We start from the raw sequence: 27516 nt of genomic DNA, 5'->3' as shown, positions 1-27516 counted from the left end.
GAGGCATAATATTCGGCTAACGAGGCTCATATCTAAGCGTGGTGCTAATTTCAAGAAGTTCAAAATTTTGCAACAACAGCGTGGGGCAGTTTGTGTATGAGCTACTACCAGGACAAATGAGGATTATAGAGCCATGTTTGTAGTGAGGACAAGGCTGTTAGAAGCCCGTTATCTGAGCACCTGGTGGCTACAAGGACAGGACAGGCTATTGTAATTTCTCCCGGTTCTTTATGTAATATACTGCCCCTTACAAAGAACAAATTGTTTTATTATACAGTAGTGTTCAGAATAATAGTAATGCTATGTGACTAAAAAGATTAATCCAGGTTTTGAGTATATTTCTTATTGTTACATGGGAAACAAGGTACCAGTAGATTCAGGGGATTCTCACAAATCCAACAAGACCAAGCATTCATGATATGCACACTGTCAAGGCTATGAAATTGGGCTATTAGTAAAAAAAAGTAGAAAAGGGGGTGTCCACAATAATAGTAGTGTGGCATTCAGTCAGTGAGCTCGTCAATTTTGTGGAACAAACACGTGTGAATCAGGTGTCCCCTATGTAAGGATGAAGCCAGCACCTGTTGAACATGCTTTTCTCTTTGAAAGCCTGAGGAAAATGGGACGTTCAAGACATTGTTCAGAAGAACAGCGTACTTTTATTAAAAAGTTGATTGAGAGGGGAAAACTTATATGCAGGTGCCAAAAATTATAGGCTGTTCATCTACAATGATCTCCAGTGCTTTAAAATGGACAAAAAACCAGAGACGCGTGGAAGAAAATGGAAAACAACCATCAAAATGGATAGAAGAATAACCAGAATGGCAAAGGCTCACCCATTGATCAGCTCCAGGATGATCAAAGACAGTCTGGAGTTACCTGTAAGTGCTGTGACAGACGATGCCTGTGTGAAGCTAATTTATTTGCAAGAATCCTCCGCAAAGTCCCTCTGTTAAATAAAAGACATGTGCAGAAGAGGTTACAATTTGCCAAAGAACACATCAACTGGCCTAAAGAGAAATGGAGGAATATTTTGTGGACTGATGAGAGTAAAATTGTTCTTTTTGGGTCCAAGGGCCACAGACAGTTTGTTAGATGACCCCCCAAACTCTGAATTCAAGCCACAGTTCACAGTGAAGACAGTGAGGCATGGTGGTGCAAGCATCATGATAGGGCATGTTTCTCCTACTATGGTATTGGGCCTATATATCGCATACCAGGTATCATGGATCAGTTTGGATATGTCAGAATACTTGAAGAGGTCATGTTGCCTTATGCTGAAGAGGACATGCCCTTGAAATGGGTGTTTCAACAAGACAATGACCCCAAGCACATGAGTAAACAAGCAAAATCTTGGTTCCAAACCAACAAAATTAATGCCTCGCAGATGTGAAGAAATCATGAAAAACTGTGGTTATACAACTAAATACTAGTTTAGTGATTCACAGGATTGCTAAAAAAGCAGTTTGAACATAATAGTTTTGAGTTTGTAGCGTCAACAGCAGATGCTACTATTATTGTGAACACCCCCTTTTCACACAGGCGTCTTCTAACTGTCACAGCACTTACAGGTAACTCCAGACTGTCTTTGATCATACTGGAGCTGATCAATGGGTGAGCCTTTGCCATTCTGGTTATTCTTCTATCCATTTTGATAGTTGTTTTCCGTTTTCTTCCATGCATCTGTTTTTTTGTTTTTTTCCCATTTTAAAGCATTGAAGGTCATTGTAGATGAACAACGTATAATTTTTGGCACCTGCGTATAAGTTTTCCCCTCTCCAATCAACTTTTTAATGAAACTACGCTGTTCTTCTGAACAATGTCTTGAACATCCCATTTTCCTCAGGCTTTCAAAGAGAAAAGCATGTTCAACAGGTGCTGGCTTCATCCTTACATAGGGGACACCTGATTCACACATGTTTGTTCCACAAAATCGACAAACTCACTGACTGAATGCCACACTACTATTATTGTGAACACCCCCTTTTCTACTTTTTTTTACTAATAGCCCAGTTTCATAGCCTTAAGAGTGTGCATATCATGAATGCTTGGTCTTGTTGGATTTGTGAGAATCTACTGAATCTACTGGTACCTTGTTTCCCATGTAACAATAAGAAATATACTCAAAACCTGGATTAATCTTTTTAGTCACATAGCACTACTATTATTCTGAACACTACAGTACATCTGACTGAAATCCTTTGTTCTGATTGGCTGATTTGCGTGTAATAATTGCAGTACTTTTCACAATAAACCATCCAAAGTTAACAATAGCCACATTATTGACTGATTCTGCACCATTTCGGGCAACGTTATGAGTGATTGCGGACCGATTTTGTCATAACGGGGCAACAATGTGCAGGGGTGATGCATCTCAGACAACATCAGGGCGGAGAGCAGAAGGTTTGCATCCAAAAATAAAAAGAACTAGAAGCACTCGGAGAGCGCAAACCTCCGTCAAGGCCATAGGGTCACTGACGTCACATGGAATTCCCTTTGGCAAAGAGACTTATTCCACGTCAACCTATACTTTCAAAATATATATGCTATAGTTGTGTTTTATAAGTGTAATAAAAGTTTACAATCAGAAATAAGAAAGGAAAAAGTAAAGCGGAAATAATTTTCCACACACATTTATTCAAAACACACAGCAAACTATAATAAACTAGTAACACATCACTCCTAAAAACAATCTTTGGTGTGTCACGTGAGGTGAATCTGCCCTACGACTGGATTTTGGAAGACCATGTGACGGTGAACCATTTCCAATTGGACACTCACATTGCTCAAGTCATCACACAGCTTCCATGAGGAGTACAAAGATGGTGGACGGTGGCTGGAAAGTCCATGGAGTTAACTTTTCAGCAAAAACAAACAAACAAACAAACAAAAAAACAAGTTTCTATCTCATATCATTAAAAAGTTATTTATAATTTAGTAAAGCTTGGTCTCAGCCGTCGTATACGATGGCGTCGGCCCCTTAGATCTTCAGCAAATGTATTTATAAAGAGAAAGTGAATGAACTACACAAGTTTTTTTTTTATTTTCTAATAAGTTTATTCAATGAGGAGAAACAAATCCTAAATTATTGTTGTGTCATAACTTAATTTTTGTTCAGCCTTTGTGACCTGTCTTCATGAAGTTAGATGCAAAAATGTTGAAATTGGCCCTATCCTGCAATGATAAAGAATCCTTAAAAAAATTACTGGATCTGAAGCGTGTTCCGGATCATTACCAAAATTTAATGACTTCTATGTTAGGCCAAGATACACCCTTGGTAAACATTTCATTGAAATCCGTTGAAGATCTTTTGAGTAATCCTGCTAACAAACCAACCAACCAACAAACAAGCGAACACGACCGAAAACATAACCTCCTTGCCGGAGGTAATAAAAAATGATTTAGCAAATTTTTCACACAATTGTAAAGATAAAGTTATTAACTACACAGATGTATAATAAGCAAATGGTGACTGGTTTATCGGGCAGCATAATGCGGCCTTGGGCAACAATGATCCCTCGGGGTGACATTCCATTATGCTGCCCTCCAAACGAGTCACTATTTGTATAATATTCCTCAGTCTAAATGTATTTACACTGACTTACGTTTAACTGTCATGCAGCTTCGTTCCTGCAGCTGGTGCATCAACAGAAATTTCAAACTGTTCAAAAATGTGAACAAATCCTGACGACAACCTCAATTCATCCGTATTCCATTTTGCTTTCTGTCTTGACGGTTCCTCATCGTTTGCATAGTTCCTGTACAGTCAGCGTTCCATTTGATTGTCGTCCAACTTCGTCCAACCTCCCAAGCTGATTGTCTTGCAGGAACATTGATGATATCTAAACAGATCAATAACTAAAGATCCGAAGAGCTGAACGTGACTCATTCATGTGTGGGACAAAAGCAATGTTTTCATACAGAAACAATAGCGGCAAGAACGTTTGATCAACTACTGTAACTATTTACACACGTTTGCATGCTGTCTGTGGCTGGAGAGGCTGTTTGCACACACACAAACGGCTGTGCGCCACATACGGCTGTGTGCACGTTCGCATGCCGTCTGTGGCTAGAGAGGCTTTGCGCACACACACAAATGGCTGCGCACACATTCACATGCTGGCTGGAACATTCCAGCCACAGACAGCATGCAAACGTTCGTGTGCACACACGTAAGACAGACCTGTTGTCAAGACAACTCTCGCACCTGCAAGTGCTGTAAAGTGCGCACGCTGGCTGCAGAAATGCTCACAGACTGGCACTTGGTCTGATACCCATTGTCAAGTAATGTCATCATGAATGTTTCGTTTGGATTTTGTTTAAAGTGTCAAGGTCACCGTTTTCTTCATTTTTCTTTTGTTAGTTCTGGTTTTATTTTGTTCTTTTATGTGCTCTGGACTTGTAGGCTTTTCGGTGATGGGAGAAGTGCCGGCTCATTCTGTCACGATTTCGGCCTGATCTGGGGTTTGATTTGGGTTTTCCCTCTTTCTTTTTTCCCCTTCTCATGCCCCGGTCTTGATTTACTAGTTATTTTATTTTCATCATGTGATTATTCTCTGTTCTGTTTTGATTTGTCACTTTGTTTACTTTACTTGTTTCTTTGGCTTGTCATTTTGTTCTAGTGTTCTTCAGTCAGTTGTGTTTTATTTATTGTTTAATTTATCACTTGTTTTATCTAGTTCCTCTCATTTGTAATATTTGTTGTACAGTTATGTCAGGATTTGTTTTCTGTTATTATTTAGTCACTGCTTTTTCTTATGGTTTGTCTTACCGCCTTGTTAAGTCAGTTTTGGTTTAATTTTGTATTTATCTCTATTTTCTCATGCAGTTTTCATTAGGTTATCACTTGTTTATTTTACTATTAATAATTGTTTAGTTTTGCTTTACTATCTATGCTCCATGTTTTCTGATCAGTTTGTCATGTTCCAATTTGGTGTATTTTGTCTTCAGTTGTAGCTCTGTTTCACTCCATGCCCTGCTTCTGCTCTGTTCTCATCCCTCTCACATCTCTGTCTGTGTTGTCATGTCATTCCACTAGCTTTGTGTCCTGCTCTCACACTTTGTTCCAGTCTGCTTGGTGTTCTCACTTACTTACGCTCTTGGCTCCAGCTCACGTGTCTTTGTCTGTTACTTCACTCCACTCTGTGCTTTCCTTCCGTCACTATCTTGTACTCTGCACAACCTTTGGCTCCCCCGGTCACGCCCCCTTCCAGAGACTTCCACACACCTGTTTCACATCACCCTAATTTGTTTGCTCCTTATTTAAAGCATCACAGTCTCACAGCTCACTGCCAGGTTGTTGTCGCTTTATGCACACATCCTAGCCTCTGTATTTTGTCCTGATTTCTTGCTTTGCCGTGTACCATGTTTTGCTCTGTTTTCCTCGACCACACCTTTTTGCCTTACTCTTTATAACTGTGCCTGTGAATCCTGCCTGAATATGACTGCGTTCTTGTCAAATCCATATTGTGCTTCTGCTCCGCTGACTGATCACCTGTGTGCTGAACCTGAGCCTGGAATAAAGTCCATGATTACTCACATGCCAAAAACAAGTCTGGGAGTCTGCTTCGTGGGTCCAACCGCTCCTGGTGTCGGGCAACCGCCCGCCCTGACACATTCGTCCACTTTTTCTCAACGATTTGTGACTTTGGGACTTTTTTCCTTTGTTCAGCGATCGCTGTGTGATCGGGCCTTTGATACTTAAGTTCATAAGTTGTGGACTAAGGTACTAAAGAAAGGGCCAAATTTGAACACAAATTCAAAGTAAGCCTGCATCCTGAGATTGCAGTGCACGATTTGGCACATATGGCCTCATAAGATCCATATAAAGGTGCACAACCATTCACCAACCATATTAAAATTGTATATATTTTTAATGGTTTGAGGAAAGGAATTTTGTTCTTGCTCCTGTAAAACATGCACATGAAGCAAACATTGCTTGAAAGCCATAAAGCACCACAACTGTATTAAATACACATCTGTTACTAATAGTCCAAAAAGCACAAACCTTCCTCTTTAGCAGACCAGGATGACCCCCCCCTTTCCTGATTGGCTCATACCGTTTATGCTGCCACATGATTGGAACCTATGATTGACTGTAAAACTCCGAGCCAATCAGGGATGAGGGGGTTGGGTCAATTCATTAAAATGTAGATGCGAGCTTCAAACAGGGACACAAAGAGGAGACAAGTAAACAAGTTTGAAAAGTAAGACAGTATTCTTTAAGACCTTTTGAATGATATGGGGATACACTTTGTGAGTTCTTCAAGGGGTTCTGATCTTTACATTTATTTTTGCTAAAAACAGTTAAAGGAGGCAAAAGAGCAAAGAAGAAATGAAGGACACAGAGCAGTCGATGGCCACTCAACAGAAACAGGCCAGATGTAGATTTTGGATAAAGAATCATCTTCTTCGTGTGGGATTGGCTGAATTTCTCAGTACTTACGTCATGATGGTAAGAAAGACTAAAAAAGAGCAACATTTGTTGCAATGAAATGTGATACTGAATTGAATATTGTGGCATTCTATCCTACAGAGCCTGTTAATTTGTTTGATTAAAAATTAATGCCATTATGTTGAAAGTCAGATGACATGTTACACTATCATGCATGTTCCTTCCTCACATGGTGTGATCAGTGAGTGGACGTTGGTGGAATTAAGCCTGTGGACAAGGAAACTATAATGTCACTGAGGAATGTTCTGACAGGAAAGCACGGGGGGGGGGGGGGGGGCGCTTGCAAATGTCACATATGGGCCAGCTGTTACAATAAACACTATACTTAGAACATACATTGTGAAGCCATGACAGAAAATGGTGTTCAAAGGAAATGGCAACCTATGACAATAATTCATTAAAGTAATGCCATCTGTGCTCTTAGGTTACCAGATTTTTAAGATTAACACCAACTGGCTCTCATTCAAAGGGATCCACTTAGCAACACTGTTGACATTTCGTTGCTCTCTGAACACAGAATGTACCCAAAGTCCAACAACAACTAATAGCCCACCAGGTTTTAGGCGCTGTAGAATTTGATACAAAATATAAGGTAGTGTCATAATTATTATATCCACATCCGTCATCCTATTTGTTTCAGCACAATATGCATGCATTTACTGAATTATGTCGTCTCAGATTAAGCATTTATGATGTAGCTGTTGCAATTAATAAAAATAAGAACACTAATTACCATATGCAATATTTGTGTGTAATCCTAGTGATGTGTAGAGAAACTAGCTGAGTGGATAAGGAACTATTCTGCCAATATGCAGACCTGGGTTTGAATCCCACTCATGCTACCTGTCTGTGTCCTTGAACAACATACTTAATTGTCCCAGTTGGATGGATACTGGTATCATCTGAGGAAGTAACCTCTGTTGGACTGGTGCTCTGCTAAGGGATAGTTGTACGAGGTCTGTTAGAAAAGTATCTGACCTTTTTATTTTTTTCAAAAACTATATGGATTTGAATCATGTGCGCTTGCATCAGCCAAGCTTGAACCTTCGTGCGCATGCATGAGTTTTTTTCACGCCTGTCGGTTGCGTCATTCGCCTGTGGGCAGGCTTTGAGTGAGCACTGGTCCACCCCCCTCGTCGGATTTTCATTGTCAGGGAAATGGCTGAGCGATTGGAGCAGTGCTGAATCAAATTTTTCCAGAAACTGTGAGAGACAGCCAGGTGGAAACCATTTGGAAGATTCAGACGGCTTTCGGTGAGGATACTCTGGGCGTCACACAGATTAAGGAGCATTACAACCGGATTAAAGACAGCAGCAGCAGCGAGCGGCCATCAACAGGCTGAAACGACCAGATCATTTCCAAAGTGAACGCTGTGTTGATCCGGGACATCATCTGACTACCAGAGAAATTGCAGAAGAGGTGGACATCAGCACTTTTGCGGCACATTCCACTGTTACAGGAGATTTTGTAATGAAAGACGTGTGGAGGAATTCACGCGTCGGGACGGAACCGCAATGGCGCACAACAAAAAGCACGTCCGTGTTGGAAACCATTCGGAAGATTCAGACGGCTTTTGGTGGCTTTTCAGTCGAGTGAGTATCCGAGAAATTGTGTAACAGCTGGGCATGTCACAACTTGTCCTGTGAGACTTCCAACCACGGACGTGCTTTTGTTGTGCACCACTGCGGCACCGTCCCGACGCGCGAATTCCTCCACGTCTTTCATTACAAAATCTCCTGTAACAGTGGAATGTGCTGCAAAAGTGCTGATGTCCACCTCTTCTGCAATTCCTCTGGTAGTCAGACGACGTCCCGGATCAACACAGCCTTCACTTTGGAAATGATGTAGTCGTTTCAGCCGCTCGGAGCGCGGCGTGCCCTCCGCCGCTGTGGGCCGTCTTTAATCCGATTGTAATGCTCCTTAATCTGTGTGACGCCCAGAGTATCCTCACCGAAAGCCGTCTGAATCTTCCAAATGGTTTCCACCTGGCTGTCTCTCACAGTTTCTGGAAAAATTTGATTCAGCGCTGCTCCAATCGCTCAGCCATTTCCCTGACAATGAAAATCCGACAAGGGGGGTGGACCAGTGCTCACTCAAAGCCTGCCCACAGGCGAATGACGCAACCGACAGGCGTGAAAAAAATTCATGCATGTGCACAAAAGTTCAAGCTTGGCTGATGCAAGTGCACGATTCAAATCCATATAGTTTTTGAAAAAAATAAAAAGGTTGGATACTTTTCTAACAGACCTCGTAGATGCTTATCTAGACTTAAGCTCCAGCAGGAATCAAGGCTTATATAGGACTTGATTTTTTCTATTTATGTCATACCATATAGTCTTTCTGAATAGTAAGAATGTTTTATAACATGATAAATCTTGAGTAATGGCCCTATAAAACATAATCCTATTTAATATGCAAAAAGAATCTAATTCGCTAGATTTTAATCTCATCCACTCTCATGGAGGAATCTATGGCGTATCAGAAATCTACTATATATTCTTAAGGAAACTGTCTGGTTCACAGGAAAACAATTCAGTCATTAGAATGCTAGTAGGTATGTAAGTGTGTATGTGCACCAAACAGCCCTATAATGTAATCAGTTCATTTACTTCTCTGGAGGTACTTATGGTGTCAATATCAAGTTTCACCAATGTATGTTTAATGAGTTATTGTGTTAATATGAAAAATCACTTCAAATACAGACAAATTTGTGCACCAATTCCCCCTGAAAAAAGAAAAAGAAGAAAAAAAATCAGCTTACCTACTTCTCAAAAGGTAGCTATGGCATATCAGCTTTCTAACAAGTTGGTGTTCAGAAGAAAAAAATCATTTCACTCTCTAATCATGTACATTGCAAACATCCGGTCTGACTGCACACAGCCCAGACAACATCTTTTTGATACACTCCCCCTTGGCAGGCTCAGAGTCATGAGGGCGCAAACAGAAAGACTGAAAACAACTTTTTCCGCAGAGCTGTGAAAGCTCAGTTGAAAGCCCCAGTTGGACTTTTACACTTTACACTCTGCACTTTATAGTTAACTGAGTTAGAAAGAAGAATTTTAACCCATGTCATTGTATATTTCATGTCACTTTATTTAAGGTGTTGTAAGTTGCATTGCATTGTGTGTATGTTGCCATCATTAATAAGCCATCTCACAGTCTTGGGTGAAGCACTGCATTGTGGGAGAGGTGAGAGGTCATCTACCCCAAACACAGCCAATGTGTATAAGCAGCGCTATTTAACTCCAAGTAATTTCTCTCTGTTTATCAGTACTTTGTGTCTGTCTGTTGCCAGCAGCCACGGTAATAAAGTTGTTGCAATTAAAAAGCTCGTAGTTGGATCTTGGTGCTCTTAACTGAGTCCCGCGGGGTCCGAAGCGGATTTTTTTTTGGACTTTATTAGAATAAAACAGAACAAAGGAATACAGTGACAACTCTCAGTATCTATAACAAAGAATCAGATGTAATAACGAAGCGATTATGAACTTCCAAAGAAAATGCACTCTAAAACATGCTGCTGCATTTAGTTATGCCCATTTGCTACCTCTCTTTAACATAAAGAGTTCTTACAAGTTTTGGATGTTGAACTCAACTTTACAACTCAGCTCAACTTGTAAAGTTGAGTTCAACATCCAAAACTTGTAAGAAATCTTTATGTTAACCCTCTGGGGTCTGAGGGCATTTTTTGGACAGTTCACTCGCCTGGCAAAATGTTTTATTATTGCTGTTAACAGCTCTACCTGCATCCCACAATCAATTTTATGTCTCTTTGTTTCAGGATAACCTGTGCTTTCATAATATATATGCTTTTGTTGTGTTTTATAAGTGTAATAAAGGTTTACAATCAGAAATAAGAAAGGAAAAAGTCAAGCAGAAAATAATTTTCCACACACATTTATTCAAAACACACAGCATGCTATAATAAACAACTGTTTTGACACTTTATAAAGGAAATTTGAGGTCTTGTGTGAAAGACTGTAAAACAAAAAGATTCAAACAATAAACACAAATGCACATTTTGAACAATATTTTCAAAATGGTCTATGCGGTTTTTTTGTCTTCATCTCAAAGCAGCTTCTGTCTGCTATTACACAAAGGTTACATCACAAACTTCTACTTCTGTGTTTTGGAGTGTTCTGTGCTGCTTTCCTTCTCATTGTGGCCCACTTTGGCTCCTTACAGTCTGAGGAGCAGACCTCCTCCTCGCTCCATTGATATGGTAAACAGTGCTTTACGCTGAGAAAGCAACAGAGTTATCCAGTAACATTCACATGCAAACTAGTGGAGCAATCCTGATAGTTACACACTCTTTGTGTGAGCACATGAGATTGTCATCGGAGGCTCTCCGTATGCTCCATCTGCTTTCACTGATCACTGTGCGTAATGGTGCAGGGTGCACTGGATGTACTCATTGGAACACCTAGGGGGCTATTCAAATGGGCCAACTAGTAACAGATCACTCCTGAAAACGATCTTCGGCTTTTCACATGAGGTAAATCTGCCCTACGATTGGATTTTGGAAAACCATGTGACGGTGAACCAATTCCGATTGGACACTCACATTGCACACGTCATCACACAGCTTCTATGAGAAGCACAAAGATGGCCGATGGCTGGCTTGAAAGTCCGCGGAGTTAACGTTTCAGCAAAAAAAAGTAAGTTTCTATCTCATATCATTAAAAAGTTATTTATAATTTAGTAAAGCTTGGTCTTAGCCATCGTATATGATGGCATTGGCCCCAGAGGGTTAAAGAGAGTTAGCAAGTGGACATAACTAAACACAGCTGCATGTTTTAGAGTGTGGATTGTATCTGTTATAATGCAGTCTGAAGTGTTTACTTTGAAAATTACAGTGTTTAAAGTGGGACATCTGGATATCCCAGCTAGGAACAATGAAATAGGACAGCGGCTGTATTTTGTGGGTTTTCTTCACTTAACTAGAGCCATGATTAAGCGGGATGGCAAGAATGTTTTAATTAATTAGGGATGAAATTCGGAGGTTCGAAGATGATCAGATACCGTCGTAGTTCCGACTATAAGCAATGACAACTAGTGATCCGCCGGGCAGCGTCCGGTGTACCGGGAAGAAGGGTGGAGACAGAAGGGCACTGCCAGGAGCCTGCGGATTAATCTGACTCAGCACGGGAAACCTCACCCGGCCTGGACACAGAAAGGATGAACAGATCGATCACTCTTTTGCTCCCACCGGCTCCTGTAAGTGTTTATTCTCACTGTTCTTTGTTGGTGGAGTGATTTATTTGGTTAATTCCGATAATGAATGAGACTCCGGCATACTAACTAGTTATGCGGTCCGTGTGGTCGGTGTGAACGTCTTAGAGGGACAAGTGTTGTTCTGCCACGAGATTGAGCAAAAACATGGAAAATTGTGACAGTAGTGAAGAAAAAAAGCAGACATGCAAACTCCAGCCATATTGTTTAAGCCTGCGGTAAATCATTGTTTGGGGTACTTGATCGTTAACCCGGAAGTGCTATAGGTTGTACCATGCATGCGCACTCGCAACTATGAGATGGCTTATTGTCACAGAGCAATTTGTGGCATTCATGAGACTCAAGTGAATGATGATAAAAGGTGATATCATGTCATATCATAGCAATGCTGTGGCAGCCGTACAAAACAGGTAAATTTTAATTGAAAAAAATGCGAGCTTTAACTCGCACACGGCGCACGATGGCCGGAATGGATTGTAATTTAAGTGCACACTAGTCATCTGCTACTATGTAGTAAGTAACGTGTGATGCTTGCTACCTGACCTGAGCACCACGTGAACTGTGAAAATAAGGGCTCCAGTGAGCAGGTCGTGATTAATATATAAAGCTGACTGTGTATATATGTGTGTTCATGCATGCACCGTTTCAACCTAAGGGCCCCAGTGACGTTTCCCTTGGTGCCCCCAGTCACCATAGTAAGTTTGGTGTTGATTGCTTAATTACTGTGGCTGTGCATAGCAGAAGAGGTTAACAGAATTGTCTGTGTTATGGTTGGAACCACTAGAACACAAGGGGTGGACCCCAGGATGCAAGTAGTCAGACAACAAAGGGTGAAGGTGCAAAACCAGGTTTTGAATGAGTCCAAGTGACAGTGAAAAATACAGAGGTGACAAAAATACTTCAAGTGGCAAAATCCAAAACATGGCACTGGCAAACAATGTGGTGAATCCAAGAATAGCTGACAGAACAACGTGAAGACACAAGAAGTCAAAGTAATCAATTGGCAACCAGAAAAAACAAAGGTGTGACTTAAATACCAGCAGAACAGATTACTAACAGGTGTGGGGTGACGAATGGAACAGAGAGGGCACGTGGGAGAAAAATCAATAAGTGCACAAGGATGACAAAAAATAAACAGACACCCGAATGGAAAAATAAACCTCGATCGTGAAACCTTTAACCAACAACACAGAGTGAGCCACAGAAACACAATACACTCTGGGAGAGAAAAACAAAAGACATGAAGACCAGGAAGAAAGAATGCACAAAGGGCCTCAGAGTGCCGCTCTCATTGGATCGACATCTCTGTTATTTTGGCATTGTGGGATAGCTTGCCCACAGATTGAGTTCACTGGACTACTTTCGCCACCCTGCTTAGAGTGCCGCTAGTGGCGCTTGTAAGAGTGTGAGCGGGACCCTCAGATGACAGCTGTCAAATCGCCGCACCCAGCGGAAACCAAGTTATTAATCCTTGACATAAATAACTATACACTTACACACACTCATCCAGACACACGCACACAATCACACACAGATGCATACGCCGGAGGAGTGAAGCGACAACCCAGTCACACACAATCTCACAGGTGCACACTCGAGACACTGGGACACACATCCACTCGCATGACACAGATAGGACTCACACCCAAGCAGATTGGGACACACATGAGGGAGTGACATGCATGCTCTCTCTCTCTCACACACACACACACACACACACACACACACACACACACACACACACACACACACACACACACACACACACACACACACACACACACACACACACACACACACACACACACACACAAGCAGGACTCACGTGAACTCTTGTCAGGTACTTGAATGCATTGGCCAGACATCTTTTAAATTCCGTACAGGATTTTTAAATACTGCACTATTTATTTATTTATTCTGTCCATGTTTATGATGACAGTTTTATCTGTGTATTTTCCATTAGATCTTGCCACTGGCTTTGGGAGGAAGGAGTGTTTTATTGTTGAGTGTCTTGTGTTGTGTGTACAGTTGTTGTGGGCGTTTGTGGTGCTTTGTTGTACATGTGTTTGAACATCCTGCTGCACACTAAATTTTATTTTAAGGATAATAAATGAAACTTGAACTTGAATATGACCATGGACATAAAAGGACACAAGGACAACAGAAAATTCCAAGCCATGAACCAAACCCCAACAGTTTGTAGACCTCTGAGACAGGATTCTCTCTGGGGAAGGGTACAGAAGGTCCCAATGAGCACAGTAGCCTCATTGGGACCATAAATGGAAGAATTTCAGATCCACCAGGACTCTAGAGCTGGCCACCCGTCTAAACCGAGCGATCAGGGGAGAAGGGCCTTAGTCAGTGTGGTAACCAAGAACCCGATGGTCACTCTGTCAGAGCTCCAGCATTCCTCTGTGGAGAGAGAAACTTCAAGAAGGACAACCATCTCTGCAGCAATCCACCGATCAGACCTGTATGGTAAAGTGGCCAGACGGAAGCCACTCCTTAGTAAAAATCACATGGCAGCCCGCCTGTAGTTTGCCAAAAGGTACCCGAAGAACTCTCAGACCATGTGAAACAAAATTCTCTGTCTGATGAGACAAAGATTGAAGTCTTTGGCATGAATAATCAGGTGTCATGTTGGAGGAACCCAGGCATCATCCCTGCAGTGAAGCATGGTGGTGACAGCGTCATGCTGTGGGGATGTTTTTCAGCAACAGGAACCGGGAGACTAATCAGGATTGAGGGAAAGATGAATGCAGCAATGTACAGAGACATCCTGGATGAAAACCTGCTCCAGAGTGCTCTTGACCTCATACTGGGTCAACAGTTCATCTTTCAGCAGAACAATGACCCTAAGCACACAGCCAAGATATCCAACAAGTGGCTTAAGGACAACTCTGTGAATGTCCTTGAGTGGCCCATCCAGAGCCACGAACTGAATCGGATTGAACATCTCTGGAGAGATCTGAAAAAGGCTCAGAACTAGCACTCCCCTGATGGAGCTTGAGAGGTACTGCAAAGAGGAATAGGCAAAACTGCCCGCGCCAAGCTTGTGGCATCATATTCAAGAAGACTTGAGGCTGTAATTACTGCCAAGTATTGAGCACAGCGAATACTTATGTATATGTGATTTCTTAATGTTTTGTTTTTAATACATTTGAAGAAAAAAAAGAAAAGAAACTTTTTTCATGTTGTCATTATGGGATGTTGTGAGTAGAATTCTGAGAGAAAAAAAAATTTACTCCATTTTGGAATCACAAAATGAGGAAAAAGTGCAGTGCTGTGATAGTTTCCAAATACATTCACTCTTTTCAGTCTGTTTCAGGTGGTGTACCTGTTTTATTTGAAGTAACAAATCTCTTTGTATTTATGATTTATTTTGTAATAAGAATAACCAATTATTACATACAATATGTGCACAAAACAAATCCTTAAAAAATCATGTGCTCATCTCCTCCCCAGGAAGTAACTATGGTGTAAGTATCAACGATTTGACATCATCACTTCAAACATGAATTGTTTTATCTGTATTTCAGAGGTACCTATGGTGTAAGGAGCAAGTATCTCCATGTATTATTAGAGACCAGTTATGTTCATATGAAGCTAATTCATATGGCAATACTGTATGTGCACCACCTCCCCCCTTAAAAATCTAACATGCTCATCCATTCCCCAGGATGTAACGGTGGTAAGTATCAAGAGAGGTAGTCAAATATGCAGCTCAAAAGAAAATCACTTTATTCTCATGATGTAAATTTATGCAACAAACAACATTCACATGGTAACAGAATATCAAAAGAAACTACATGGTGGATGCGGTGGGATGACAGATCATGTCATTATTAGGCGTTAGTTCTGTAAGAGGAACCACATTTTTCCTGCTTCCTGAATTAATTACTGAAGTTCATTCGTGTCAGCAGTTCTTTTTCAGGGGAGTCAGACTCAGTTAAAACAAAACAAATATTTCAGCACAGACTCTTCAGCACTGATAGACATAATACTGTGGTTCATAATATTTATATACAAGACAAACTGCTCATACAGACTGTGGTTGACTGACTTGAGACAATTCATCTTTACTTCTGTCAAACCTTTATCTGTATCTTGCCTGCTGGTATTCATATTGTGTCTGGAATTGTTTCTGCTTGCTGCTCCACTTGAGGGGGTCACTACAGTCGATCCAGCACAGAACTGTGTTGAGACTTGGTACAGTAGTGTTCAGAATAATAGTAGTGCTATGTGACTAAAAAGATTAATCCAGGTTTGAGTATATTTCTTATTGTTACATGGGAAACAAGGTAGCAGTAGATTCAGTAGATTCTCACAAATCCAACAAGACCAAGCATTCATGATATGCACACTCTTAAGGCTATGAAACTGGGCTATTAGTAAAAAAAAAAAGTAGAAAAGGGGGTGTTCACAATAATAGTAGTGTGGCATTCAGTCAGTGAGTTTGTCGATTTTGTGGAACAAACAGGTGTGAATCAGGTGTCCCCTATGTAAGGATGAAGCCAGCACCTGTTGAACATGCTTTTCTCTTTGAAAGCCTGAGGAAAATGGGATGTTCAAGACATTGTTCAGAAGAACAGCGTAGTTTGATTAAAAAGTTGACTGGAGAGGGGAAAACCTATATGCAGGTGCCAAAAATTATAGGCTGTTCATCTACAATGATCTTCAAAGTTTTAAAATGGGGAAAAAAACAAAAACAAAACAAAAAAACAGATGCGTGGAAGAAAACGGAAAACAACTATCAAAATGGATAGAAGAATAACCAGAATGGCAAAGGCTCACCCATTGATCAGCTCCAGTATGATCAAAGACAGTCTGGAGTTACCTGTAAGTGCTGTGACAGTTAGAAGACGCCTGTGTGAAGCTAATTTATTTGCAAGAATCCCCCGCAAAGTACCTCTGTTAAATAAAAAAACGTGCAGAAGAGGTTACAATTTCCAAAGAACACATCAACTGGCCTAAAGAGAAATGGAGGAATATTTTGTGGACTGATGAGAGTAAAATTGTTCTTTTTGGGTCCAAGGGCCGCAGACAGTTTGTGAGACGACCCCCAAACTCTGAATTCAAGCCACAGTTCACAGTGAAGACAGTGAAGCATGGTGGTGCAAGCATCACAATATGGGCATGTTTCTCCTACTATGGTGTTGGGCCTATATATCGCATACCAGGTATCATGGATCAGTTTGTATATGTCAAAATACTTGAAGAGGTCATGTTGCCTTATGCTGAAGAGGACATGCCCCTTTTCAACTTTTTTTTTACTAATAGCCCAATTTCATAGCCTTAAGAGTGTGCATATCATGAATGCTTGGTCTTGTTGGATTTGTGAAAATCTACTGAATCTACTGGTACCTTGTTTCCCATGTAACAATAAGAAATATACTCACATGCTCAAACCATTTCTTTTTTCTGGCTAAGATTTCAACTTCCTTGTCCTCAAACGTGTTGGTGTCTTTAAGGTGGCGATGAACTGCAGACTGCGGTCCACCGGCACCCTCTCTGCAGTGCTGGTATAGCCCTTTGTGCAACGGCTGCTTAGTCTCACCTAGGTAGTGTTCGTTACAGTTTTCCTGACATCTGATAGAATACACTACATTGCTCTGTTTGTAACTAGGGATCCTGTCCTTAGGGTGAACTAATTTCTGTCTCAAGGTGTTAACAGGTTTAAAGTAAACTGGGATTTTGTGCTGTCTGAAGATCTTCTGTAGTTTTTTTCTCCTACTCCTGCTAAATTAGGGAGAGACACTCCTCTTCTTCTTGGCTCCATCTCCTGTCTGTTTGGTCTCTTTGTTCTTTGGGACTTCTGCACTTTATCCAGGGACCATCATGGGTACCCACATACTGAGAGGGCTTTCCGGACATGTATTTGTTCTTTAGCCTTTCCCTCTGTAGTTGTGGGCACCTGTCGGGCTCTGTGTTGAAGAGTCATGATCACCCCGAGCTTGTGTTCATGGGAGTGGTTTGAGCCAAAGAGCAGATATTGGTCAGTGTGAGTGGGTTTTCTGTTTCATGGTAATGGGTCATTCACGTTGTCAGGGGACTTGTCAGGAGAGGAGTCAGTCCCATCGTTAGGAGGGACAGCTGCCCTGTCATTAGGAGGGTGCTAACTAGAGCACAATAGGTGCTAATTAGAGCAATTATTAGTCACTATCCAGTAGTAGTCTGCCTCTCGTTAGGAGGGGTCTGGTTAGGTTTAAAACTCCAGCTTTTGCTGGCTTCTGTTATTCTTCTCTACAAGAGTCAAGACAGAAGTCAGACTACGAGAGCAAGAAATTTTAGCTGAGGAAGCTTCTGCGATTAGAAGCGAAACGTCCTCACGTCAAGCAACCCAGTCTAATCAAAGATTCAAGCTTCTCTACTCAGTCCATTTGCCAACTTTTCCTCCCATTTGCCTGTATTTCTTTAAATAAAGCCCTTTCCTCATTTTGGTACCAGTCTACAGCCCCTGGTGCTCTGAAGAGGTCTCCCATCCAGGTACTAAGCAGGACTCACCCTGTTTGGCTTCTGAGATCTGACAGAATCAGACTTACACAGAGCAGACTGCTGCAAATATACCCTGCTGTAATTGTCTTGAATCAATTGTGTGTACTAATGAGTGTTGTTTGCGTGCAGGTCTTTGGCCTGGGGTGTGTGGCCCAGGTCCTGCTCGGACAGGGTGCATTTGGAGAGTACATCAGCGTCAACCTGGGTTTTGGTCTGGCTGTTGCTATGGGTATGCATGTCGGAGGGAAGGTCTCAGGTATGAATTTTTCAAGCACTTTATGAAAAACTCTTAAAGCTTACTGTGTAGCCGAGAACTTTTAAACGTACATTTTTTTCCCATCAGGGGCTCATATGAATGGAGCAGTGTCATTCACAATGTGTGTGTTTGGCCAGCTTCCATGGAAGATGCTGCCTCTGTACATTTTTTCACAGCTATTGGGATCTTTCATGGGAGCCTTCACAATCTACGGTGTCTATTACGGTGAGTGTACTCTTCCAACGTACTGAGTGAAGTTGTCTTGTTTCAGTATCTTTACAATAAATATGTTTGCTTGCTTTTGTATCAGAATTTCTATCATATAACTTCTTAATTGCAGAAGCCATACATGATTATTCTGGAGGAATCCTGACTGTAACTGGTTTAAAAGGCACAGCTGGGATCTTTGCCACATATCCTGCACCTTACCTCTCCATAAAGGGTGGATTCATTGACCAGGTTGCTATGAAACTGAATTATAGCATTAGAGCGAAATCCCATCACCATACAAAGTTTCTGTGTTGAATGTACCATATTGGCCTGAATATAAGAGGGCCCAGCTTATAGTAAGACCCCACCCTCCATCCCTTTTCACAGCATTTTTGGAAAAATAATTTCTGAAAACCAAATGTTATTTTTGAAAAAGTGCTTTTATTTGAAAATAATGCAAGTAAAAGCACACTGAGATTATATATTCAACAAACACAAATACACACACACACACACACACACACACACACACACACACACACACACACACACACACACACACACACACACACACACACACAAAACAGGCTCAAGTGTAGTAAGCAGGACTGCAATAAACAGTATAAACTGACCAACCTTGTTTCTTCAGATGATGTAAGCGAATTCTCCAGAGGCAAAGCTTTCTGTGCATGGTTTCATCGCTACCGCTGGGCATTTGGACCCTAATGACGGGTTGTTATGCTGCAGAGTCTCTGCTGAGGATTATAAAGGAGGAAGCACAAAGCATACGATGTGGTGTGATTCTGCTGCTCTCTTTATTAAGTTAAAATCATGCCTGATGCAGTTTGAGCAATGAAAATACCAATGAAAATACATTGTTGGAATAAAATGGCAGAGCTAAAATAGGAGATGCTTTCTGACTGGAGCAGCAGGCGGGACGAGTTTACGCCGACATGGGAACAGGAGCACGAGGGCTCCCAAGAGAACTTTAAATAATTATGATTTATTGTTGTATTTATAAATGTTCTGTACTGATCTTATTAAAATGTGTAGCTTTAGTGATTGTGATTTTAAAATCTGTGAAATTGTACCTGACAGCAGACTTTCACCTCTTGTAGGAACACATGGGTAGATGCATATAAAAAGTAAGGCCCCATAAACAAACAAACAGTTTATCATCCTTGACATCAGAAAAAAGTGGTGGAGGGCAGATTTTTTTTTCTTTTTATTCTTAGAAACAGGTACATACAACATCATTTCAAACCTGAAAAACGACACATACAGCACCCGCATACCAACTGAAAATACCAGATATTTTAAAAGTAAATATTGTTTCCAGGTTGAATACAGTCAGTGTACTGCATACTAGTAGTGTGATAAAGATGCATACTGTGTGTGAGTGAGACTTAGCAATTGACTGTGTAGTTGAACAAGCCACAAGTTCCGGGCCCGGCTCTGTAAACTTGGTCGTCTTTGGCCAAAGCATACTCACCAGCTAGCGGATGTGCCAGTACTTCCACCAGCTGTACTGACGTCAATGAAATTCTCCAAAATAAAAAAAAAATAAAAAAATGATGCGGGCTGATTTCAGCATGCAGGCAGGGATGATAAACAAATGTTTTTTTTTGTTTTTAAATGGGGCCTAATGTAGCCAGTGTTGCCAACTTAGTGACTTTTTCCACTACATTTAGTGACTCTTCAGACCCCTCTAGCGACCTTTTTCAAAAAAGTGACGAGCATGAAATCTAGCGACTTTCCCTAGTGTTATTGGATACTTTTAAAGAATCTGATGTGAAAGCACGCATTTCTCCTCAAAGAGCAGCAGGGTCTTGTGTCGGACTGGGCCCCTCCTCTGCCCCAAAACACTCATAGGAGATCAGCAGAGAGTTACTCCATTTCATTGGCTGAGAGCTCATTTGCACTGAGCACTGATTGGCTCACACAGACGCAAGACAAGGTGGTTCCCACCAACGGAGGTACAGTGTCTTGCAAAAATATTTGGCCCCTTTGTATTTCATGCATTTTAATTTATTGATGCCATTTCAAGTACAAAAAGTAAATCAGGTTTCTCAATATAAAAAATTGGAAAATTATGTTCCTTAAACTCAAACTGAAAACAATTCTCTACAATTTGATATACATTAATAAAAAATATAAAAACCAAGATGATGGCTACATAAGTAATGGGCCCCTTTGGTATAATACCTGTAAATAATCAGCTTTATTGCCAGTTTTCTTCAGACAAGTCAGGGGATGGATACATCAATATTTCCAAGTCACTGAATATGTCTTGGACTTTATTTACTGCAATTATGAAGAAATACAAACAGTATGGCACTCTATGGCAAATTTGCATAGACAGTTCTCAAAACCTGAGTGACTCTGCAAGAAAGAGAAAAATGAGGAAAGCCACCAAGACACCCAGACAACCCAGAAGAAGTTACAGGCTGCTGTGGCTGAAGAAATTGTGCATAGTGCAAGTTCTACATTTTGCATCACCAGTTATACAGCTTCATGATGAAGTGATATAGAGGAGGATTTTATTTAAAAAAAGAAAAAAAGAAAGTTCAGCTACAATTTGCAAGAAGGTACATCTGAGATGCAAGCCTAGATTTGATGTTTTGGTGAAAGATTGTTTTGGTGTATTTTTCGCCATTTACTCACTCACTCATCTTCAACCACTTACTCCAGTTGGGGGTCACGGGTGGGAGGAGCTGGAGCCTTTCCCAGCGGTTATGGGGCGTGAGGTGGGGTACACCCTGAACAGGACGCCAGTCTGTCGCAGGGCCACATATAGACAAAAACACATTCACACCCCACAGCTACGGACAATTTAAAGTTTCCAATCCACCTAACCTGCATGTCTTTGGATGTGTGAAGGAGCCGGAGCACCTGGAAGGAACCCACGCAAACATGGGGAGAACATGCAAACTCCACACAGAAATGCCACAGGTGGGAATCAAACCCATGACCTTCTTGCTGTGAGGCAACAGTGCTAACCTACTTTTCACCACATAAAATTCTATGCATAAATTATCGTTAGATGTTTTTTTACTGACACGCAAAAAGCAGAAAAGCAAAATAATAAATTAGTGCATTCCCCCGTGGGGATCCACAAGCTCTAGATTGGGTAGTATTTATAAAATTGAGGTTCCAGCAGCATTGTATAGCAGCACACAGGGTAAGAAGCACACAAAGTATCAAAAGTGAAAATAAAAAAAACAAACAAACACAAAACTATGCAAATATGTAAATATAAATACCAGACATACTGATCAATACTGGTTTACTGGCTACTACTGTTCCTCTCCGTCCCATTCACTGTCTTCCTGTTACTCCTCCTGCCCCTGAGTGAGGAGTTGTACAATCTGATGGCCTGAGGGACAAAGGAGTTGTCTGTTGGTCCTGCACTTGGGAAGAAGCAGTCTGTGGCTGATGAGACTCCTCTGATTACTGATGACGGTGTGCAGAGGGTGACTGGCATCGTCCATAATGTCCAGCAGTTTGTCCAGTGTTCTCTTCTCTGCCACCGTCACCAGAGAGTCCAGCTTCATGCCAACCACAGAGCCATAATGTGCATAATCAAAGTTGTACACATGCATGCATGCACACACATGGACGCACACAGAGCTTTTTGTCTCTTCTGCATTCTGCTGCAAGCAGGTGTTTATTTTTTTTTACAAACACACAAATAGAGACTGTGGCACAAGACATCAAACATACTACACTCTAAAACATTGCAGCTGTGTTTAGTTATGTCCACTTGCTATGTCTCTTTAACATAAAGAGCTCTTACAAGTTTTGGATGTTGAACTCAACTTTACAACTCAACTCAGCTTGTAAAGATGAGGTCAACATCCAAAACTTTTAAGAACTCTTTATGTTAAAGAGAGGTAGCAAGTGGACATAACTAAATGTAGCTGCATGTTTTAGAGTGTACACCTTTCACTCATGCTAACGGCAACATGACATTTAACTAAACTGACTAAACCAACTTAACTACAAAATCACAATAAATCAATAACACTAAAAATAGTTAAAATAACATGAAACACCACAACATTTTATACCCAAAACCCGCTAATTCCCATTGTGCATTGCAGCACAACATTCATTGTTCATTGTTTTTAACTAACATCGCTAATTTCTCCAAAAATATTACTCCTATCAACTTTCCGTTTTCACAGCATTCATCCTTGACCCAAAATACATAAGCATACCAAACAGCAAATATCAGCTCTCCCCAGGTTCTCCGTGATTGAAGCCATATACACACACGTGCAGAGGCCACTTGGCTAATACAAGTAGTATTTTGTTGCACCACCTCTGGCTTTTATAACAGCTTGCAGTCTCTGAGGCATGGACTTAATGACTGACAAACAGTACTCTTCATCAATCTGGCTCCAACTTTCTCTGATTGCTGTTGCCAGATCAGCTTTGCAGGTTGGAGCCTTGTCATGGACCATTTTCTTCAACTTCCACCAAAGATTTTCAATTGGATTAACATCCGGACTATTTGCAGGCCATGACATTGACCCTATGTGTCTTTTTGCAAGGAATGTTTTCACAGTTTTTGCTCTATGGCAAGATGCATTATCATCTTGAAAAATGATTTCATCATCCCCAAACATCCTTTCAATTGATGGGATAAGAAGAGTGTCCAAAATATCAACGTAAACTTGTGCATTTATTAATGATGTAATGACAGCCATCTCCCCAGTGCCTTTACCTGACATGCAGCCCCATATCATCAATGACTGTGGAAATTTACATGTTCTCTTCAGGCAGTCATCTTTATAAATCTCATTGGAACGGCACAAAACAAAAGTTCCAGCATCATCACCTTGCCCAATGCAGGTTCGAGATTCATCACTGAATATGACTTTCATCCAGTCATCCACAGTCCACGATTGCTTTTTCGTAGCCCATTGTAACCTTGTTTTTTTTCCTGTTTAGGTGTTAATGATGGCTTTTGTTTAGCTTTTCTGTATGTAAATCCCATTTCCTTTAGGCGGTTTCTTACAATTCGGTCACAGACGTTGACTCCAGTTTCCTCCCATTCGTTCTTCATTTGTTTTGTTGTGCATTTTCGATTTTTGAGACATATTGCTTTAAGTTTTCTGTCTTGACGCTTTGATGTCTTCCTTGGTCTACTAGTATGTTTGCCTTTAACAACCTTCCCATGTTGTTTGTATTTGGTCCAGAGTTTAGACACAGCTGACTGTGAACAACCAACATCTTTTGCAACATTGCGTGATGTTTTTTCTACAAAATTAAACAACTGAATGAACATCCTCCGAGGCCGGTGATTCCATAATTATTGCCAGGGGTTGTATAATATAGATGCCCCAACTGCTTGTGTGTCATGTCAATTCCGGGCAGAGTTTTCTTTGTCAAAAATGAATGACTACACTAAATACCAGACTTAAGAAAACTAAAGGAAAAAAAAGAACTTTAAACAAAAACAAAACAAAACACAAAAACCAAGTAATGCAAGAGTGTCTCTTTAGGGTCAATTTTGTCAGTTCAAAGCTCAAGAATCAACAAAAGAAAGTTCATTTGTACTTCTAAACATATTTAGGGTGTTTTTTTTTTTTTTTTTTTTTTTACTCACTTGTGCTTGCCTTGTGCTCTTCCTGGCCCCGGGGTTGGGCCTCGCCTTTTGTCTGGGGGCCGGGCCCCACGCTCATATGCCTCAGTGGTCCCTACCTTGTGCTTTGGATTTGGTTGCGGTGGCTCCTTTGCCCCCGTCCTTGTCGCCGCTCGTTCCTGCCCTCAAGGGCCGTGGCCCTGGTGGTGTGGTTCTGGGGCTTCCCCTATGGGTGGGCCTATGCCGGCGCCCTGTGCGCTTCCCTTGGGTATGGGGCTGCTCCCTGTGCCTCCGTGGGGAGGGGTGGTGTCGAGGGTGTGTTCCGGCGCCGTCGGGCCGCTCCCCTGTTGGTTTGCTGTGCTGCCCGGTGGCTCTGGGGGCTGCCTTTCCTTGCCCCTGTGCCCTTCTGCTGCCCCTTTTCTCCTGGTTCCCCCGGGGCCCTGCGTCCTGGACCCACGTCCATCAGTGCTCGCGGCCGGCTGCATGGCTTCTGACGTGCTGGAGTGGTCCATGTCATATGGTAAGGTTCTGTACTCTTGTCTTGGCCCAACACACCAGCCACAGTAGTGATCGGATATTTAGCTGTGATCTGGGTCTCTGTGTGTGGATGGTCACGTGTTTGTGGCTGTCACCACAATTCGGTTTTTGGGTGCTCTTAAGAGGATTAACACTACGGTGTTCTAGATTAGGGTATGGATGCTCACTAATTAGACAACAGACTGTTGCTGTCACTGTTTGTTCATGTGTGGTTGTTTGTCATGGTATGTTGTATGGTTGGGGCCCCGTCTCCTCTGTGTCCCACGTCACAGTTCTTGTCTGTCTTTGTGTTGTTTTGGTGGTCGGTCCCTCCTGATAGAAAGTGTCAGTTGGCTTTGAGTAGCATGTTGTAGACTGATCAGGAAGGGCAGATGGGGGTCTCTCTCTCACACACACACACACACACACACACACACACACACACACACACACACACACACACACACACACACACACACACACACACACACACACACACACACACACACACACACACACACACACACACACACACCACATTCACTCATGCACTACATACCTTCTGTCTTGCAAGAATAAATTGCATATATGGGTATTAATGTTCACAAATGGTTCTGCCAGTGTGGCATTTACCATTACTATATATATATGCAGACGGGGGAAAAAAAAAAAATTTTCCTCTCTCCTACAACATGAATTCATGCACACGGCCAATTATGCAAATTCGGTGATGATGTCATTTATCGACTCCTAGCAACTTTTAGAAAAGCCAATTGCGACTTTCTTTAGTGAGGAGTTGGCAACAATGAATGTAGGAAGGGTACACACTTCTCAAAAGTTTGTCTTGCCACCTAATGTTTATGTATATGACATAAAAATCGAGTCAGCAATTATGGGACGACCCCATATTTTTCAGATTTCCAGGAAAACCTCCTCTGCTTATATTCAGGCCAATACAGTAATTCTCCGCACTGCTTTCCTGACGAGTTTGTGCATATTACAGGTGGTTGGTACAGCCATGTTGCTACTGAGCCTGATGGCTCTGTTCGACCAGAAGAACAAACCGGTGCCGGAAGGCATTGAGCCTGTTGTTGTTGGTCTCCTGGTGACGCTCATTGGCATTTCTCTGGGTAGCAACTGTGGCTATACCATCAACCCCACCAGGGATATTGCACCCAGGGTCTTTACCGCCATAGCAGGCTGGGGGACAGACGTGTTCAGGTATAGTACCAGTCTAAGTTTTTGTTTCTCTGAAATGTTACAAAGGTGTTGTTTGATCTAATTACATGTAAATTCATGATATACTGTGTGTTAATATCTAATTATTAGTCTCCCCCTTATCACTGCAGGGCTGGAAATGGTTGGTGGTGGGTGCCACTAGTTGCTCCTCTCATTGGGGGTGTGACAGGTGCAGGGTTGTACAGGATGTTGGTGGAACTGCACCACCCACAGCCCTCTCATGAGGACGGGGGGCTGGGGGATGAGCTACAGATGGAGAAAAGCCTTCTAGATAAAACAACAAATATGTCCACTGACATGATTGTGTAAAAGCACATGCAAAATATTTTATGGAGTTAAAACATTCCAGGAATAGGAAGGGATAAAAAAAGACCACAAAAAACAAAACAAAAAAACAAAACAAAAACAAAAGTGTTTGCAGAATGGTTGGATTTTGAAAGAAGTACAGGAACAATTAAGGTTTTTATTTTAAATACAAAAAGGTGAGACTATATCACTGTAATTAAGTGATTTCCATAACAAATCAAAAATTGTGAAAAACACCTGTCAGTTTGCCATTGCTCAATGAAACATCATGTACTGTCAGAAACCATACAGAAATATACTCTGTGCACCAAACTGTAAACAGAAAAATGGTACCACAGTATTACCAAAGTTTTTTTGCTGAGAAATTCTTGTTCAGATATGACATTTATTTGAACAATTTTACTATTATTTAACTAAAGTGTTAAAAATGGCAGCTTCAAGAAGCAGCAGTACAAATAAAGATAAAAAAAAATACATTTGTTTCCTTATGCAGTCCAAAATTCTGAAGCAACAGCTAAGCCAAGATTACATTATTTAAGGTCAACTCCTCACCAGGATGACTGCAGCATCAACAGCTACTACAAATGAAGGAACTAATTTCCAAAATGTCACAATGAATACAGTTTAGTTCAGTCAGTTAATTAATGTAAAACATTTTACACATCATCATTTTATTGTCCAGGACCACAAGGTTGACAGATTGTACTTTGGGAAGTTGGGATGGCCAGGATGACTCATAGTACTGAACAGTAAACTCCCCCAAACCATGCAGACTTCATCAAATACACAAATGTGTTCCACAGAACAATGTGGAAAATCGAAAGCTTTGTAATAATATCTGAACAGAATTTGGATGCAAGTTTGGGATCATTTCCAGTTTGTCAGGTGTATTTACAGTAAAATGAGGAATTCAAATTCCACCTGCAATAGGGCAGCGCAGTCTCCTTTGAACCCTGTGTGTTATCACAGGATTTGACCACTTATGGGGACAGCCGCTCCCGTTGTGTAATATATATGCAGCATAACTTCACACGGGAAAATAGTGTAGTTTTGTTTTTTGGCTGCAATCACTGAAGCAGTCGCGAAAAGTGCATTTTTTTTGCGGTTCCCAGTGAAGAAGCGAAGACAAGGCAAATGGAAGCGGTCATGTCGGTAAGTGTTAGCCTACACAGCTAACCAGAGTAGCTATGTTGTCTCGCCTGCACAACCACCTTGACACG

The 27516-nt window shown here is 41.4% G+C and overlaps 1 protein-coding gene across 2 annotated transcripts; it reads left to right on the top strand.

Moving 5' to 3' along the window:
• The first annotated feature begins 6107 nt into the window (after positions 1-6107).
• Positions 6108-26390, top strand: aqp7 (aquaporin 7). Of its 2 annotated transcripts, XM_034167098.1 has the most exons (7): positions 6108-6206; positions 6307-6454; positions 18309-18435; positions 18523-18660; positions 18776-18894; positions 25755-25972; positions 26101-26390. In XM_034167098.1, the coding sequence occupies exons 2-7, from the start codon at positions 6335-6337 to the stop codon at positions 26297-26299; spliced, it is 921 nt and encodes a 306-aa protein (XP_034022989.1). In that variant the 5' UTR covers positions 6108-6206; positions 6307-6334; the 3' UTR covers positions 26300-26390. The 2 variants fall into 2 exon arrangements, with proteins under 2 accessions (XP_034022989.1, XP_034022988.1); XM_034167097.1 differs by having other exon boundaries at positions 6164-6454.
• Positions 26391-27516: the final 1126 nt, after the last annotated feature.

The sequence above is a fragment of the Thalassophryne amazonica genome, chromosome 3 (assembly GCF_902500255.1).
Source record: "Thalassophryne amazonica chromosome 3, fThaAma1.1, whole genome shotgun sequence".
Lineage (NCBI taxonomy): Eukaryota > Metazoa > Chordata > Actinopteri > Batrachoidiformes > Batrachoididae > Thalassophryne > Thalassophryne amazonica.
The sequence above is the reverse complement of the archived record's forward strand: the minus strand, read 5'-3'. Positions and strand labels throughout refer to the sequence as shown.

Coding starts and splice junctions, on each gene's coding strand:
- aqp7 (XM_034167098.1), top strand. CDS start 6,335: ATGAAGGACACAGAGCAGTCGATGGCCACTCAACAGAAACAGGCCAGA. Junction 18,436..18,522: donor TGTCGGAGGGAAGGTCTCAG/GTATGAATTTTT, acceptor TTTTCCCATCAG/GGGCTCATATGAATGGAGCA. Junction 18,895..25,754: donor AGGGTGGATTCATTGACCAG/GTTGCTATGAAA, acceptor TGCATATTACAG/GTGGTTGGTACAGCCATGTT.